The 19,605-nt window shown below is 36.0% G+C and overlaps 1 protein-coding gene across 1 annotated transcript; it reads right to left on the reverse strand.

The window, feature by feature from the left end:
* Positions 1-5,837: 5,837 nt before the first annotated feature.
* On the reverse strand, positions 5,838-11,050 carry LOC114545119 (tetratricopeptide repeat protein 28-like). The gene is made up of 3 exons (XM_028563471.1): positions 8,487-11,050; positions 6,806-8,394; positions 5,838-6,719 (listed from the first exon to the last, which is right to left on the reverse strand). The coding sequence occupies exons 1-3, from the start codon at positions 11,048-11,050 to the stop codon at positions 5,872-5,874; spliced, it is 5,001 nt and encodes a 1,666-aa protein (XP_028419272.1). The 3' UTR covers positions 5,838-5,871.
* Between the last annotated feature and the right edge of the window lie 8,555 nt (positions 11,051-19,605).

Below are 19,605 nucleotides of genomic sequence, written 5' to 3' on the forward strand. Positions count from 1 at the left end.
CACGCGATGATGTAAATCTCGCCAAATATCTTGTTCACTACCTTTACAAAGTACACCATAGCATGCAATAGTTTTAGTGGCATTTAAAAAGCAATCTCTTTGCAGCTGTACATGTTATTAACACCGAGTCAATTTAGAAAGCCACTTTCACTTCAACAAGTGCAATGGGTGAGCCTGCAAGAAAAGGTGTACGATCATGTACATGTAAATAAACTCTGCTAGCTAGTCTTTCAAAGAAATTCCTAAGAAGCGACCACGTGTATTCATAACCTGAACACTGATGAAAATGGGTCACGGGTACGAAATTTGGCCGTACCAATAATTTGACTGCAGTGAAACAAATACAAATAGATAATTTCTTTTCAATATTGTGTCACTTTCTCGTCATCGAACTAGTTATGTCAGTCTATAAGTGCCATGATTCTCGCTCTAAAGAAACTTGACATCTGAATTGACCCTAAAAAACCCAAGGGTCTGCAACACAATTTTAGATTTTGTGGTATTAGCCAATTTAAAAGTTTATATACAGTGTGTATAAAAAATATTCAAATCCAACTTTGACAAGCTGCTGTGTATAAAATACTAAAGTAAACGATATAGTTTTTATATGGATTTTAGTAGGATATGACACCGAGTGGCAGCCTGCCATAGCAAGCAGAAAATTCTACTTGACCACGGCAGGATTTGAACCCGCGGCCTTCGGTATACTAGTTTTTATATGGCAACAAAGATTAGCTTATTTAGTTTACGATTAACCGTTCTATATCGACACGACCAAAACTGGCCGAGTTATCGTCTTTTAAAAAATGTTGCTCGAAATCAATTTTTTTCCGCCGATGGGAATTCGAAATTAGACCTCCATGCAGACAAAAGAAAATGCAAATTTAATTAATGGAGGCATTGTGTTCTTCAAACTTCTATCGTTGAACATTGAATAAGCAGAATTTTTGCGATAAATTTGCATTGTAGTTTTCAGTAGTGATTAGATTTTAAAGCCCTTTAATTGGGACTAATTTTCAATAAAACAAACGTCCAGTTCCCATCGGCGGAAAATGGTGATTTTTATGAACTTTTTTGTCGAACCAGTACTTCTTCATTTTTCAACTAAATTACACGTACAACGTGTCATTTGAAAAAGAAATAAATGAACTTAACAATGGTGTAAAAATCGTGAAAATACGCTTTAAGATAATTATTCTGTATTCGGAATTCAATGACTGTGCCGTTATCATTCCAAAACCAGCAAGAGACTTACAAATACAATATTAATTGTTTTCCAGGAATAACATTTGGAAACCTAAATATACCTGCTCAATGAAAGTGAAACTGATCTCTACTGATCTAAATTATTTTATATCATGGGCGGTGAAACTACACGGATTTTGGGGGGAGGCCATTTATTCACATACACTGTTCTGCGCGATGGATTTTTTTTGACCCATTGACTTCGTTCATTTTCGCGCTTGTATACCATGAAATATCTACAAACACTGATAAGTACAGATTGCAGTCACGTAGCAATGCGGCCTGACAATTTAGTCCTGCTATACTAATATTTTAGTGCATCTTGATTATGAAAACAAATAATTTCTGCAGAAATGAATAATGATTATTTGTTCATCAAGGAATAAGACGCTGACACTTTGTATGCAAGATCAAATCCACTCCAATGAAACTCTACTCCACAAATCCATAAAAAATTATCCTGTCCAGTTGTAGAACCAAAATACCAAAATAATACCAAAAAAAAATTTTGTACCAAAATAATAGTACGAGTTATGTTTGAAATATTCATCAAAATTAAAAAAGCGGGATGGGAGAGTTTAATTTTCCCAAATTTGAAACATCACGAGTACTATTCTAATAACCGCTAATTGTACCAGCAACACTACATTATTGCATGGCAAGGCCGTGCGCAGGATGTTTAAACAATAATTCATTTTGACTGCTCTGCGTCGATTGATTCGAAATTTATCTTCCAGAATTTAATTTACATACTTCTGAAAACTCAAAATTCGCGTCCCGTTGTCGCTTCGCGTCCGGTCTGTGTCCACCTTAATAAGTAAATAAACACGGCGGAGTATATCGGCTAAATGCACATCAAAAACTGTAATCACCATCCTTAAGTCTCACCAAACAAAGAAGAAACATTATACAATTAAAAACTAAGTAATATTATTAGAAAACTACTGCAGAAAATGACTACTTTTTTATTGTTGTCTTTAATTATTGTAATAAAAGAAAATAATGTAATAAAAAACGAACTACAAAGCATGCGTTGATACGTACTACATAGAATATAGTAATTATATTTGCTAACTTAGTCAGTAATTTAGGGTCCAATATTCATAATTTACGGTAATTCTATGTCGTTAGTAATTGAAGGCCTTAACTTTTTAAGCCTAAAAATTGTCTTGAATTTTCCAATTGGAAGCTTGCAGGTCCTAACAATTGTTTCCACTTATACTATGTTACTATTTGCTGTAATCATCTTCCTGGCAACATCTCGCAGTATATGACAATATTAGAAGATAAAAAGGTCTTAGAATGCGAGACGAATATAGAGGCTGAAAATAAACAATGGCTCAATTTCAAAAACTTTTGACGAAACAGTAATACAGGCACATGCAGATAATTATTTTTCATCGGTTAAATGTATTTTATGAAACAAATGAAAAAAAAACACTTTATTATTAGAAACAAAATGTGCATGGTTACATCTTCTCAATTCTAAAACCCTTCATCTTCGATTAATACTTTGAAAAATTAAAATTTAAGTTTAACTGATTTTCTGTGAACATTACGACCAACATTCTTCAACCACTTTGTGGACTGGCATAATTCTTTTCGCACTTCCTTGCTTATGTGATGTCTCTCCTCGTACAACGCTACTGAACGGCATATCTGTACGCACATGGTCGCTATAACGGTCCGTTAATGAAATTGTTTGAACACGATCCACGCAGTATATAGATGAAACAAAAGCCTTTCATATCCATATCCGCTTCCTTTCCTTAAATACACTTGGCCAGTTATGATCACGATTTGTACATAATTTCGAGGCACCAGTAAAAGTGATTTATTTAAACCACAAGATCAATAACCACTTGCTTGGTGTGCATGATTATAAATAAGGAAACAACAAATACACATATGGGTATAATTATATCGTTTAGTCGACTGAAGCACTGTCACAATACCCAACCCTTCATCTGTCCAATACTTTAACACTGGTAACATATTTCAATTTTATTGCTTTCCTTTTCTAGTTCAGTGAGTAGCATGATCTCGGTATACCATATGATGAGTTGAAAGTGTATTCCTTTTCTCAATGTAAAATAATTGCTCTTGCAGTCTTGCCGATTTCTAACTTTCGTATGTGAAGCAATTATTGTTTCAATATTGTTTCAATTATTGTTTCAGTTGCCCGATTTTTGTTACGCCGATGAAATAACTGTGAAGACGTTTGTCAACAATTGTCAAAACAAATGTCATTAGTGTTCTACTGGGTCGTAGAAGGTAGATCGGTTTGATTGATGTTATCTTTTTTTTAAACAGAAGGCAAAATATTGAACTATTTCATATGTTTTTAACGATGTTTTCGGCGTTGCAAGTTCAAAGTCCTTATTACTGAACAACGCTTTGAAGATCCTCACATATTTTACATCCTTCTTCATTGCGGACACACATCAATACAATGCGCGTGATGTCGGTCCACTAGGTTTTAGAATGTTGGCTAAAGTTTATGTTATTTCTTATCTATAAATAAGTATCAAGTTATATCTGAAAGCGTTTGATGCTTACAACGTTGTAAGAAAAATTGAAACTCTCCTCTTTCTTTATGAAAGTTTAAGCATACTTTGAGAACCTCATTTATTAATGGTAGGTAGGTACATTTAGTATAAATATAACTCTGATTCGAATAACAGAAAATTACAGAACAAAAATCAATTAATCAATAATTTTGACTTTTTTACTAAACTAAGTTTGCTTAAAATTTCTTAACATTAGAAGCTGCCGCATATAAATTAAATATTTCTCTTATCTTAAAGAAAAAATCTGGAATTCCGCAAACTTATAATATTGAAGGTCAACTTTTCCACATATAATTTGCTACAGGCACTTTATTTTCTAGATGCCCATACAAGCACCAAAATATATCTCGGAAACGCTGAGCAGGACGGTGTTAGCCTGCATTTGTTTTTCTAAGTAATTTTTTTTTTTTGCTATGTTGCGCATGCCTGAAACAAGTGTACATTTATTTCTGGGAGCAAGTTCAAATGCTTGCACAAAAAGTTTAATCTGCAAAGTCAAATAAAGTGCTGCTTTTATCAGTGAAAATTTCATACAGGCAGCCACCCCCCTTTTTTCAAAAATATAACAATTGGATGTGAACCGATGACGAGTGGAGAAAAATAATAGAATATCTGCTTGCTATAGCGTATTGTTTTAACACTGAAATGATATCCTACATATAATTTTACTTGCATATTGGAAATTAAAGAGAAGTAAGCAGGTTAATGTTCTAATCCTGACTGGCCCGATACCTCAATAACGAAAGGATGAAACCCTGGTTCATGCAATTTGAAAGAAAATGCTATTCCCCTTCTTGGGACCAGCGTATGCAAATAATGGGAATAGGGAATAAGTATGCAAATAATGGGGATAGGGAATTCTTAAATCACATTTGAATTGAAATTGATATATACTTACGGCTTGGCGATAACTGCAAAACTGCATACCAATCGTACTTCGTCCAATGCACTATCACACTTTGAAGAGAGGAAATGTCTACTTACAGTAGGAGGCAAAAGTTTGAGTCCAGTGACTGTATTTCTTTGTTTCAGCAGCATATATTAATATTCTACAGAAAACCTTACCGATAAGTGAACTAGAAAAAAGTAAACAAGTAAACAGAAAAATACATGCTGTACAACAACTATGAGATGTTATGATATTCATTTTTACGTATTTTAATGTGCAAACATGCATTTACATGTCATTGCTTAGTTCCCTCTTTTTTGCTCTTGAAATGACCTTTATTCTTGCTCGCATAGATTCCATAGGTTTTTTAATGTCACACGTTCAATACCTTGCCAGCATTCGTTGACCACTTGCCTCAAGTCAGCCTGGCTGGCGGGTCTGTGCCTCGCCCTCTTCCGGTTAAAACGGTTCTACAAGTGCTCCATAGGTTTTAGATCTGGAATATGAGGTGGAAAGCCATGACAACGAGATCACCAGAATGAGTTTGCTTCTAAACGATTTCTGGCACATAGAAGATGTGCATGTGCTTAGGGTGATTATCATGTAGTTAGACGTGCGATCATCTTTGTACCAGATGAAATTCCATGTCCTTGAAGAATTGGATGATACTTTTCTTTAATTAGGATCCTATTATATCTTTCAATATTGCCAAACCGAGCATGACCAAAGCAGCTAAAAGTTTGCTTGAGTAGGATTTAGTTTCTTCGAACCTCTCCAAGGTTAGTTGCATACCACCTTTTTAAATTCTCACTTCTTCTGCGATCTTACGAGGAAAGAATCCTTCAATACTTAATGGAACTATTTGTCCTTGTGCACCATCACTTTGCCCTTTTTCCTACCCATCTTGGGCAGTGTAAAGGAATGAGAACTTTATTTTGTTATAATTTAGATCATTAGGACCAAAACAGTGTGCAATTAATATAGTTTACAGTACTGAAACACTAGCACGCATGTCTTAACTCCAATACGCTGCCAGGATTTAATACTGGAATTCTACAACGACTGGACTCAAACTTTTGCCTCCTACTGTATATTGATTTAAAAAACTGAATATTTCAAATCCGATACTGGCTACACAAAGCTATATAATTATTATACTTACAAACCTTAGGGTAATACAACAAAACCAGAGAACATGTCACGTGATTTATCTCTGATATTTTCGATGTCATGTTTCTGAAAAACCACGTCCTCCCCGTAGATGGTAAATGGGGCCCAGATTTTGTAAGACCGGTATGCCTGGATTTGGTGTTTTTGGAAGAGATTCTTTGTCTTTCTTAGTGCTTCACAAACCGATGTTCCCTGGCACAACTCACCATAAAATACTTCCATAAACTCTTTCGTGGCATCATCACTAATGGGCCATAGTGTGGCGAGAACAGTGCGAGCCCCGGCTGCAATAAATGCCCGAGCAATACCTATGACACCTTCGGAAGAAATCTCACCTTGCCCGGTATGGCAACAGCATAAAACTACCAAGCTAGCTAGCAAAGAAGTATTTACAATATCCTTCTGTGAGAGAAGGTAGTCGTCTGGATAAGGAAGAGTCGAAAATGGCCGAGTCGAAGAAACGTTAGGGGAAAGCATTATTTCACCTCGAAGTTGTTCACCGTGAGCAGCGATATGGATTATGCTAGCCCCAGATAAAAGATCCAGTACAACCTGTTTTCTAGCTTCACGCCCCACTAAGGGTCTAGCATTGAAGAGCTTTGAAAGACATTCAACTTCTCTAGCAGCATTTGGTAGGGCAGGGGGTGAAAATTCTTTTCCATTTAAGGAAACCGTTCCAACGGTTGGATTACCAACAAACAACGCAAAACCAAGGCCCAGATCTTGAGAGCGTTCAATGCTAAACCTTAGAGTGTGTAATGATGGCGTAACTTGAATGCTGTAATTGTGGGATAAGTGACAACCATTTTCATCAATCAATGACGAAAATGGGACAAAAAAAATTGCTTGTCAGGAACAACTATAAGTTTATTGCCTTTAATCACATCGCTTACAGGGTCAATAAGTAGTTTAAACAATGTTTTCAAAATACCGTCTTGGTTTAAATCATCATGCCCAACAGAAGGTTTCTGATAAAGATTTTTGGACGGAGATTTTTCTTTAAAAACGTCCAAAGGAAGAATCGATTTTTCATCAATACTGGGCACTGAATTAAGTTCGAAAAACGAGGAATCCCGATTAACATTCACATTCACCATTCTGAACAATTCACTTATCAGTTGCACAAATTTTTCCAATCGTGCCTCTGATTTTGACACTCTATATCTAAAGATTACTTCTTTATTCAACACCCAAACATTTAGAAAACCTGGCCAATCAAAAGCGAATACTATAATGGAACTATCGTTGCCGCTTACCTGGAGGATGCTTTGTAAATCTTCGATTTCTACCTGTTCTTCACCATTCTTGATTCTATTCCATCCCGAACTTGCATAATCGAACATTTTTGTATTCAAAGATTTCTTTTTTCTTTCAATGGACCAATGAAGTTCTTTAGCCCTTCCAAGGTCAATGACTAATAATGCAGATTCAATGCGACCCACAGAAATAAAACAAATCATGATCTTTACATGGGTGGTAAAGTATTGTTTAGTGAATGACAGCTTATTTTGGTCTGGTACTGAGTTTAAAAACATTTTGTCAAGGATGCTGATAGATTCCATGAAACATGATATTGCACCTTTATATTGTCCTAATAATACAAGTACAAATCCCAAATTGCTTTTACTAATGCTAAGACTAAGTGACGGATCATCATTAATATCAATGCTTATTTCTAAAGCTTTCTTGTAATAGTCAATGGCTTTCTCATATTCTCCTAATCCAAGGTAGGCACTGCCCAAATTTAATTTCTGAGTGGCTATTGCAGATTTATCGCCCATACCAGTACTAATTTCTAATCCCTTTCTGTAACAGTCAATAGCTTTCTCGTATTCTTCAAAGCTGTGGTAAGCACTGCCCAAATGACAATAGCTCTTTGCTATTGCGGACTTATTGCCAATGGCAGTACTCATTTCTAAACTTTTTTTGGAATAATGAATAGATTTTTCATATTGTCCTAAACATCTAAAAACAACGCTCATATAACAATTGACCTCTGCTATTTGATACTTATCGCCAATAGCGGTACTAATTTCTAAACACTTTTTTTGACAATCAATAGATTTTTCATACTCTCCCAAGAATATATGAGCAATGCCCAAACCGCCATTCGCATCTGCTATCCCTGATTTATCGCCAATAATAGTACTTATTTCCAAACCTTTTTCGAGGTAATCAATAGCTTTGGCGAATTCTCTCAAATAACGGTAGGCGATGCCCAATTTGACATTGCTTGTTGCTATGCCTGACTTATCCCCTATAGCAGTACTCATTTCTAAACCTTTTTTGTAATAATAAATAGCTTTCTCATACTCTCCAAAACTAACGCAAATATCACCCAAATTGCCATTCCAAGATGCTATTCCTTCCTTATCACAAATATAGCGACTTAATTCCAAGCATTTTTCGCAATAATCAATGGTTTTCACATCGTCTCGTAATCCAAGGTAGGCATTTGCCAAGTCTTTACAAGTTTTTGCTATTCCTAGCTTATCACCAATAACAGTTCTCATTTCTAAACTAGTTTTCAAAGAGTCGATGGCTTTTTTTAAAATCTCCAATTTTTAGGTAGGCAATGCCTAAATTGCTATTGTTTAGAGGCAACTGCAGACGTCTGGCCAATATCAGCACTCATCTCTACACTTTTTTTGAAATAGTCAATAGCTTTCTCGTATTCTCCTAATATAAGGTAGGCATCACCCAAATTTTCATTGTTATTTGCTATTCCTGACTTATTATCAACAGCAGTACTCATTTCTAAACCCTTTTTGCAATAGTCAATAGCTTTCTCATACTCTCCTAAATTGAGATAGGCTTTACCTAACACTCCACTGTTTCTTGCTATTTCTAAATTATCACCAATAGCAGTACTCGTTTCTAAACCTTTTTTGCCATAGTCAATAGCCTTGGCATATTCTCCCAAACTATGGTAGGTTATGCCTAAATTGGCATTGTTATTTGCTGCTACTGACTTATCGCCAATAACAGTACTTATTTCTAAACCTTTTTTGAAATAGTCAATGGCTTTTTCATATTCTCCTAAACTATGGTAGGTCATGCCTAAATAGGTATTGTTAGTTGCTATTCCTGATTTATAACCAATAGCTGTACTCATTTCCAAACCTGTTTTGATATAGTCAATGGACTTCTCATACTCGCCTAAATTACGGTAGGCACTGCCCAAATTCCCATTGTTAGTCGCTATTCCTGACTTGTCGCCTATAGCAGTACTCATTTCTAAACCTTTTATACAATATTCAATGGCTTCCTCATATTTTCCTAAATAGATGTAGGCATTACCCAAATTGCCATTGTTAGCAGCAATTCCTGACTTATCGCCATTGGCAGTACTCATTTCTAAACCTTTTCTATAATAGCTAATGGCTTTCTCATATTTTCCTAATTTAAGGTAAGCATTGCCTAAATTGCCATAATTAGTTTCTATTCCTGATTTATGGCCGATAGCAGTTTCCATCTCTAAACTCTTCTTAAAAAAGTCAATGGCTTTTTCATATTTTCCTAACAGAAGATAAACATTGCCCACATTGCCATTTATAGTTGCTATACATGATTTATCGCCAATAGCGGTACTAATTTCTAAACCTTTGTCAAAGTAGGCTATAGCCTTCTCATATTCTCCCAAACCAAAGTAGGCATTACCCAAATTGCAATTTTTACTTGCTATACCTAGCTTATCACCAATAGCAGTACTCAATTCTAAACCTTTTTTTGAATAGCCAACGGATTTTACGTATTCTCTTAATTCATTATAAACATAGCCCAAATAGCCATTGTTATCAGCCATTCCTGACTTATCACCAATAGCTGCACTCATCTCCAAACCTATTTTGAAATAGTCAATGGACTTCTCATATTCGCCTAAAGTAAGGTAGGCATTGCCCAAATTGCTATTGTTGGTCGCTATTCCTGACTTGTAGCCTATAGCAGTACTAATTTCTAAACCTTTTATATAACATTCAATGGCTTCCTCATATTTTCCTAAATAGAGGTAGGCATTACCCAAATGGCGATTGTTAATTGCCATTCCTAACTTGTTGCCATTAGCAGTACTCATTCCCAAACTTTTTCTGTAATAGCTAATGGCTTTCTCATATTCTCCCAATCTAAAGTAAGCATTGCCCAAATGGCCATAGTTAGTTTCTATTCCTGATTTATGGCCGATAGCAGTTTGGATTTCTAAACTATTTTTAAAATAGTCAATAGCTTTCTCATAATCTCCTAATCTAAGGTAAGCATAGCCTAAATCGCCATAGTTAGTTTCTATTCCTGATTTATGGCCGATAACAGTTCGCATTTCTAAACTCTTTTTAAAATAGTCAATTGCTTTCTCATATTCTCCGAACATAAGGTAAACATTGCCCACATCGCCATTTACAGTTGCTATACATGATTTATCGTTAATAGCAGTACTAATTTCTAAACCTTTGTTAAAATAGCCAATAGCCTTCTCATATTCTCTCAAACGAAGGTAGGCATTTCCCAAATTGCAATTTTTACTTGCTATACCTGGCTTATCACCAATAGCAGTACTCAATTCTAAACCTTGTCTTAAATAGCTAACGGATTTAACGTATTCTCCTAATCTAAAATAAACACTGCCTAAATTGCCATTGTTATCGGCCATTCCTGACTTATCGCCAATGGCAATATTCATTTCTAAACCATTTTTTAAATAGTCAATAGCTTTTTTATATTCTCCTAAACTAAGGTAAACACTACCCAATTTGCCATTAATATTTGCCATTCCTGACTTGTCGCCAATAGCAGCACTGATTTCCAAACCTTTTTTGAAATAGTCAATAGCTTTGTCATGCTCTCCTAAACTATGATAGGCAGTGCCTAAATTGCCATTGTTATTTGCCACTCCTGAGTGATTGTCAAATTGAATGAAAATTTCTAAGCTTGTTGCAAAATACTCGATAGCCTCTTCAGGCTGTCCTAGGTTTAAACAGGCAGAACCCAGTTTCTCACAGGCAGTTGCTAACCCTTGAAAATTGCCAATTTCAGTACAAATTTCCTGATATTTAATGTAATAGGTAATAGCCTTTTTATACTCTGCTAATCTAAAATGGGTTTCACCTAAGTTGAGATTGATGTTTGCTCTTTCTAAGGGATCATTGTTTGCAGTGACAGATTTTGAAGACTTCGAATCCATTTCGTCACCTTTTCAAGTGTCTCTATCTTTACTTCAGACCTTAAACAAAATTATGTAAAAACTAATTAGAAGAGGTTAATTAATGTATATACCGCGCATGGAAGAGTATTTCCTTTGTTGACACTATCGAATTTTGAGGTGTTATTGTGATCGACACTTGTAACAGTATTAATCGGACTGGTAATAGTGATATTGAAAATGCACCATAGGGCTGTTTTTGGGACAAACCTTTGTTTACGTCCCAAAAACAGTTCCTTAACTCTTTTAAATAAACAATAATATAAGTTACTGCATTAGTATACATTCATTTCTAAGAGAGAGCCTTTGTTCACGTCCCAAAAATAGGACTTAACTGGTGTTGATTCCCTCAACCTTTTGTGCAATAGCGAATGGTTTTCGCCTTTTCGCGCATTCTCCTAATCTAAAAGATAAGCAATTCCTAGCAATTGTTGCCTGCTTGTGCGTTTACAATTAGTTGAGCCGAACCATTATTATCGGCACGTTTATTTGAAAAGAAAAGCAACTGAAGGCACGGACCTTAAAACCGCTATATCAGATATTAGAAAATGAAAATGTGTAATAGAAGTGTAATAAACATACGCTCTTCTTCGGACTTCTACGATATTTGATAGTACCTAGGAAATCCACGCCGATTATGGTGAAAGGTATTATTATCATCTTAGGTCTATTCATGTGCAAAAATTCAGCAGGCGGGCTTGGAATGGTTATACAACAGGAAATCTCTTACATCCATAACGTTTCTTTAGGGATCGCTTTGCCAACATACGAAAGCAAAGATTGCCGAGGAATCCAAAATCTTCACGAACTTTCGCGTTCACAAACTTTCCACTCTTGGGCTCTGCGGACCGAAAATAGCTCTGGAATCTTGATCTATAATCTCCTGTAATGTTAATACTCTCTGGATCTTGTTGGAAGGATTTCGAGGATTGTGCTTGAATCTCAAAGCTGAATCATCAATCTTTCTTGTTTTACTCAAGCTGAACTCTTCGATCGAGAATCATCCAGGCCATTATTCCCCTTTTTCTCAGCATCAATTCTTGCTTTTGTACTTGTCACGATCTGAGGTGGCCATTCACCTGGATCAGCCAACTAGACTGGACATTTTCACCACACAACGCTGCTGACGTGAGACTGACGCCACGACTACCCATGTCTGCAGGGTTGTCAGATGTAGGAACATAAACTGATGGCTTTGTAACACTTTCGGATGCCTTATAATTTTGTTGACACGGTTTGCAATGAATTGCGGTATTCGCTACAGTCGTTAAACCAATGGACGGCTACTGTGCTTTCTAAAATACATGAAAATGTCACGTTTTAAAGTTTATCGATATCAGGGAAGTTTTCATTATCCTCAGCATTTTCCAAGGAAGGCCAGGAAGTTCGTCCTTTCCAAGGTTGACCAAGCTGCTCATCTTGATTTTCAAATGAATGTTAACGGTCATTAGGATTTGTTTCCAGCTCCTCTTCTTCGTTCGGATTCGATTTGTGAATGAAGAACAAACTGAGAATCGTTTAAGGACATCGATATGAACGGCATCTCCTCGGATTCGCAGTTACGAATTTTGAGAAATGTGTGGTGCCAATCCTCCAAACGGGCAACTGGATGCAGGCGATTTCTCACCAACACACTCCAAAACTTATTCTGCAAGTAGTGGCCCTCATTCAACAAAGATGCATTATTGGAGACACGTCCAGACGCGCGTGGATTCGGTTTATACTCCTTATTTGACCAGCTTTTTCATAACACTGGGCAATCCGCATTCGTTTAAAAAAGCTGTCTTTTTAGTGATCTTTGCGCTAACAAGCAACCTTTTTACTTTGTTGGCATAGTACTTAATACAGTATTAATCTTATACACGCATATATTAAACCACTGTGAAGGTAGCCTATAGGAATTTGAAAATTTTATAATTTGTATAAAGTAATTAGCAAGCTTTTAAAATTTAAGTCCGAATAAAATTACACAATTTTAACATTATTATGACTCCCGTAAAATTCGCATGTCAGCTCATAACTCAAATCAAGTTGAGTTCAATCCAATTATATAACAGCTCAATACATATAAATACTACATTCGAATGTTCTCACTCACATGCCATATATATTTATGTTCGTTTTTTAGTCGCATTTCGCAAATCCGGAATGCTGATTACTGGAGGAGAAACACTTATAATGTGCATAAATAACGAAAACTTCCTTTAGGATTTATGTTAGGATTGATCGAATTTTCTATTAAACAGGCAGAAGTAACATATTAAACAGGCAACTGTATAGCTATGCAAAAAATGTATACTGTAAATTTGAAAAAGCATCTAATATTATAAATTATAAAAAAGTCTTCACGGCTATACAGAACATGAAGCATGATTGCGACGTGATCTATTTATTTATCTATGCATTTATTTATTTACACATCTTGCCCGAGTCACTTATCTGAGTTTTGCTGGAATCGCAGTAGTGCAAAGTGAAACGGCATTAAAATTTGTTAAAATAAATTTCTCTTTGACTTTTCACTCCAGGCCAGAGTTATATAAATTGTTGTCAAAAACTCAATCTTTGGTTATGATTTGTTTTGAAACAATTTTGCTTTTTTTCCAAGGTTGACGAAGCTGCTTATTTTGTTTTCCAAATTAATGTTCACGGTCATTAGTAGGATTTGTGTCCAGCTCCTCTACGTTCGGATTCGATTTGTGAAGACTGATGAAGAACAAACTCATGCAGAATCTTCCATTGTTTGCATAGTGAGAGTCTACTGACACTAGGTACACCACATAAGTATTTAATACTGCAAAGCTATCGGGCCGTTAACCCGGGCTTTCATCAGTGCAATTACCTGAATACACATTTACACTGTTTACACGTCACTTAAATATCACGTTAATCATGGTTTGTTACCTCGCGCCATTCACTTACCAAAATTAATATTTATGAAAAACAAATAGTTCCAATAAATAGGTCTATTATATAGTTTTAATCTTTTTTTTTGCTCAATAGTACGTGGCGTGCTCTTTTCAATGTCAGCTAGCTAAATACTAGTCTAGGACACGCGTATAATTAAAACTATAACTTTTTCATAATTATTTGGTAATTGAAACCGCTTAATTAATGGCGTAAGCTAACAAATCACGCCTAACGTGTTATTTTAGTGCCGTGTAAATGTTATTTCAGGGATTTCTCCTGATGAAGGCCCGGGTTAACAGGCCGAAAGCTTTGCAGTATCAAATACTTATTAGATTACTTAAACTGAGAATCGTTGAAGATCTCGATATATGACGCTAGGGCATCGCGTCGGATTCAAGGATACGAAGGGTGCCCAAAAGGGCAACTGGATGCAGGTCATTTCTCAGCAACACATGATGAACTGTTCGTTCCACTGGCCGTACTGCCAGTGGAAGTACTCGGCGCTTCCGTCGTGATGGCGATTTGGATTGATATATTCTCAACTCAAATAACACAATGTGCTTTCGCCATTTTATTTAAGTACATAAAAAATACATTCGCCCTAAGTACATACAATGAGAAATACGATGAGATCACATTTTAACACCCCACTAGCTTGATCTCATTCATATTTTTAACTCAGATACATCAATGGTTAACATAACTTTAACGATAATCAATATTTTACAAATATTTAGGTACCAAATATAAAATCTTTGAATCTTTGCAACTTTGAACGTGTTGGTGATTTAGTCATTATATCAGCTATCATATTGTAGTAGGACAGTAGTATACTACAACCTTGCCTGCGTTGATAGTCGAGCGGATAAAATGATAACGAATATCTATATGTTTTGACCTATTTCGATTAACTGGATCTTTCGATAAAGCTATCGTACCCTGATTATATTCATAAATTTGAATTAGACAACAAATATTAACGAGTTTGTTTAATAACTGGATGAGGTGAAGAGCTTCCTGAACGGTCACTGCCAGAGCAATATTCTCTGCCTCACAAGAGGAGAGCGCCACAGTCGGTTGTTTCTTTGATCTTCATGAGATCAATGGCCCGGTTTCAGTTAAACTGAAACAGTACCCTCTGATACTTCGTCTATCATGGATCGAAGAGTTCCAGTCAGCATCGCTAAAACCAACTAACCGCAAATCATCATCACACTTTCTATAACACAATTCATAATCAAGAGTTCCTTTCAGATAGCGCAATACATGTTTTGCCGCGAACCAATGCTCTCGGAGAAGTCTCGACAAATACTGTGACAATGTCGTGACAATCCAGCATATGTCAGGGCGCGTGCGTGTCATTGCATAGATCAGACAACCAACCAATTCACGATATTTACTTGGCTCAGTAAAATCCTCGTGGCAGAAAGAGTAGAGCGGGATTTGCAAACATACATTTCAAATCTTGTCAATAATTTTGTCAAATAAATCTCCTGATTCATTTCGACATAATCAGTGCCTTGCTCAAAAAGAATACCTACAATCTTGGACAAAAATGTTGTAACACCCCACCCCCAAAATCACTGTTGTAAGGAGATTTCACGTAGCAACAATAAATTTGGGGGGGAGGGGATTGGTGTTACAACAACTTTTGTCCAAGATCAATCTTATACAAAAATGTTGTAACACCCCACCCAGGGATTTTGATAAACAAGGAAACGACGTCAAACGATACGAGCACTTGGTCTGTGTCTAGAGTTTCACCTTTAATAAATTCTGCGAAATGAGTGGACTTTTTTATTATGTGTAGAGACTATTCCCAACAGTAGGAGACAATATTCTAGCCAAATACCTCGAAAGAGTATAAGTAGGAGAATTGAGAAAAGACACGATAGGTCTCAAAGGGATTCCCGACTTATGAATCTTCGGAAAGCCATAGAATCGCAGAGATAATCGATCGCTACTACGCAACAATTTATAAGAGACCTCGCTAATTTTGTTAGCTTTCTTAAAGAGTGATAGGCGTTTGTTCAATTTTTTTTCAGTCTTAAAAGTTGGGTCAGACTTAAGGACACTACAGGTGTTTTTGTCATTGAGCAATGCACGCGCTTTCTCGCGATAGTTTTCCTTAGTCTGTCCATTACAAGAACACAATCGCCTTTATCTGCTGAGAACACAACACTGTCCGGATCTTTCTTCAAAGATGAACACTTTACTGTAAATATTTTTTGGGGAGCCTTAGCACGTGTGAGGATGCTACTGACTTCAGCTCTTACCGTTAGCTTAGTTTCGTCGTTAAGGTGAAAAATTCCTTCTTCAACCGAAGCGACAATTTCAGCTATTGGAATTCGCCTTGATGAAATAGCAAACTCTTTAGTCCTTTCCTTTCAATCTCCTTTAGCTCCTTAGTAGAGAGGTTTATTACCCATCTCTGTATAGAATGGTAACAATCATCTATACGTAATCTCAGGAAGGAAAAACCTTTCAGACACTGCATGGGACATATTTTCGCGAAACCCAAGGATCGCGTAGCGACTAAACTGAAAACTGATGCTGTATACTCTATAACATGTGGTGATTGCGAGAAAGAATATCTAGGTGAAACAAAACGTCTGTTTGGCAAACGTTTAAAAGAAAATAAAAAGGCCTTTCGAACTTTGAAAGTTCAAAATCAGCCTTAGAGGAACACGTGTCTCAAACTAACCGCATAACGTGGAACGATTCAAAAGTCATTACCACTAATGATCGTTATGGACAAAAGCGTTGTTTGGAAGCCTGGCATATTAATGCGAGTCCTTGTGTCCTATATAGGGATGACGGAAGCTATTTGCAAAAAAAATATTTACATTTAATTCATAGATGACGTCATCTTGAGAGCATATAAGAAACCGAGTTTCAACATCAGATCACCCCGGAATGTCGAAACGTAGGGTCGTGAAAGTTAATCTTTGTGATTACTTTCATTTATAAACCAGAGAAACGATAATTTCGATGAATCAAAGTGTTTAAAAAATGCAGATTCTATGCCCAAATATAAATTTGGTTATAAATATTGTCAGTGTACTGATCATCAGGAAAGCTTATTAACTAATAGCTTATTAATTAATTTAACAGACTGATGTATGAAATCTTAGATCAGGTATGGCATATCATGTAGATCTGTATAACTTCTTCTAAAAATCTAGCAACATTTTTTTGCTATGCCTAAATGAATGTCAACTAGTGCTTTTAATTAAAAAAATCGTAAATTTAGGCCTCAATTTGTTATATATGCGCATAGCGGACTTCACCTTCACTTAAACTTTGTATATTACACACCAAAATATAATTATTTTGCTAGTATACTCTATAGATTTATGGTCGCATATGCATGCTAGTATATGTGGAAATATATGCTAGATATATGCATGTTTATGAAAGCTACCGACCTGGTTTATATATTAAACAAACTTACCCGTTGAGGAGCTAAGATTCAAGGCATAGCTTTGTTGTTCGCTTTCGGGTTGATCTTTGCTTTCCTCCTATTTTCTACCGACGTCTGATACTTTGATGAATGTATTTATCCTTATATCAGTTCAGGTTCTTTATCCAATGCTATACTTGCAAACCCGTACGTGAACTGCATCAACGGCCACTTGATATGAATACATCAACTGAACTCCCTTGATAGAGCTACTGCGCACGAATCGCTTCTTTCCGAGCTTTGATTCTCGGAGAATTTTGAGTACAAGTTATGTCGTAAAGAAAGTGAAATTGTTTCACCGGAAACATAATTATATCCTTCGGAAGTGCTTAAGAGTTTCGATAAGTGCAAACTCATGCATTTTCAATATTAAGATGTTTTCGTATTTCGCAGATCTGCATGTCTATATTATATTAAGTTCGTGCCATCTTGTAATCGATAGCGCCGGAAATGGTACTTGTCACTTGCGAAGAGTGTAAAATAATAAACTGTTTTCGCAGCGCTAACAAAATCGAACTCCTTGGCTTGGTGTCATTGTTGGTGCTTGTAACCTGTGAAAGAACTAAATCACCATTAAGTAGGGCCTACTGTTTACAGTGATGCAGCCAGACTGAGAATTTAGTACGGCTGCGCTAATATTTTAAGGCGGTGCGTTTCAGGTCAAAATGTAGTGAGAGGACTAGAACTCAAACTTTAACCACAGTCCTCTCTCCACATTTCGACCTTTGGTCATCCTAAAACGATTTTGCCAATATTTTAGTTTAATGACTTTAAAAAAACTAATTTCTGAAGAAAGGAATACTGCCAGATAATTTTCAATTTTCGCGTACTGCGTGTGTCGAAAGCCCTGGGAAAATCAATATGTCAACTGCGATCTGACTCGTCGTGTGAGGTAAACAATTACGTTTTGCCGTTACGTGTCTAGTTTTAGCGATTCTGTAACTGTATGGAAACACGGAAAATATTTTTTATTCCCTAAATGTGAATAATATTTAAAAATTGTGGTAGGTGATCGTTATGTGATTTCATTTCAAGCAATGTTAACAAATTGAATCGGATAACAACTAAATTCCCTTGATAGAGCTACTGCGCACGAGTTGCTTCCTTCTGAGCTTTGATTCTCGGAGAATTTTGAGTGCAAGTTATGTCGTAAAGAAAGTGAAATTGTTTCACCGGAAAAATAATTATATCGTCTTCGGAATTACTTGAGAGTTTCGATAGGTGCAAACTCATGCATTTTCAATATTAAGATATTTTCGTGTTTAGCAGATCTGCATGTCTATTATTTATTCAAATCGTGCCTTCATGTAATCGATAGCGCCGGAAATGGTACTTGTCACTTGCCAAGAGTGTAAAAAAATAAACTTTGAAGTAGTTTACATAGCTAATTTCTGAAGAAAGGAATACTGCCAGATAATTTTCAATTTTCGCGTACTGCGTGTATCGAAAGCCCTGGGAAATCAATATGTCATAACAACTGACGTGACCGACATGGTTAATCATGCATGAGCAAAATATGGCATACTGGAATTCTTTGTTTTCTGTTTGGACGAACAATTTTAGTGAAAGCTATTGGCAACAACATTTGCAGCTGTTAGAGCGGGTGTGAGGAAAGCTAATGTATCCACGTTCATCAACATAGTTTTCGTGACAAAATAAACACTTGGTAATTATTTGAAAAGCAATGACAATGACTATACCTGGTTGCCATTTCAAAGCCAGCATGGAACTCCATACAACTGTACAACTACAATAAAATGCGTATAAAATACCGGCATTGAAGTCAATAAAAAATTGTCAATAATTTGTTTTCAACGTTATCCAAGGCCCCAAATGCCATCTAGATCCTCTAAAGTTTTTTTTTTCCCATAATTATAAACTTCAAAGTTCTCACGAAGCGGAGTTTAATAATAACCGATTATTGACCGAGCGTGAGATCTTTACTGCGAAACATCAGACCGTGGCTTTTTATATAATATTGTATGCAGAGGAATATTGAAATAATATTAATATAAAAATTAAAATATGAATATTAGTTTATTATCAGGAGTTGAAAAAAACAAGTACAGTATGGGCATGCAATCATGTACCTTTTATATTTATAAACGCTGACATAATTCGGCTTGATAATTTTAAAATTCAGTAGAAAATCACGCATCAACACATA

Source organism: Dendronephthya gigantea, unplaced genomic scaffold (genome assembly GCF_004324835.1).
Source record: "Dendronephthya gigantea isolate DGI-Jeju-01 unplaced genomic scaffold, DenGig_1.0 1305, whole genome shotgun sequence".
Classification (NCBI taxonomy): Eukaryota; Metazoa; Cnidaria; class Anthozoa; order Malacalcyonacea; family Nephtheidae; genus Dendronephthya; species Dendronephthya gigantea.

Excerpts from the sequence above, each read along its gene's own strand:
- LOC114545119 (XM_028563471.1), bottom strand. The coding sequence starts at position 11,050 with ATGGATTCGAAGTCTTCAAAATCTGTCACTGCAAACAATGATCCCTTA. Across the intron at positions 8,395-8,486 it reads AGTGCTGATATTGGCCAGAC|TTTAGAAATGAGAACTGTTA; the intron begins GTCTGCAGTTGC and ends TTTGAAAACTAG. Across the intron at positions 6,720-6,805 it reads TGATGATTTAAACCAAGACG|CAATTTTTTTTGTCCCATTT; the intron begins GTATTTTGAAAA and ends GTTCCTGACAAG.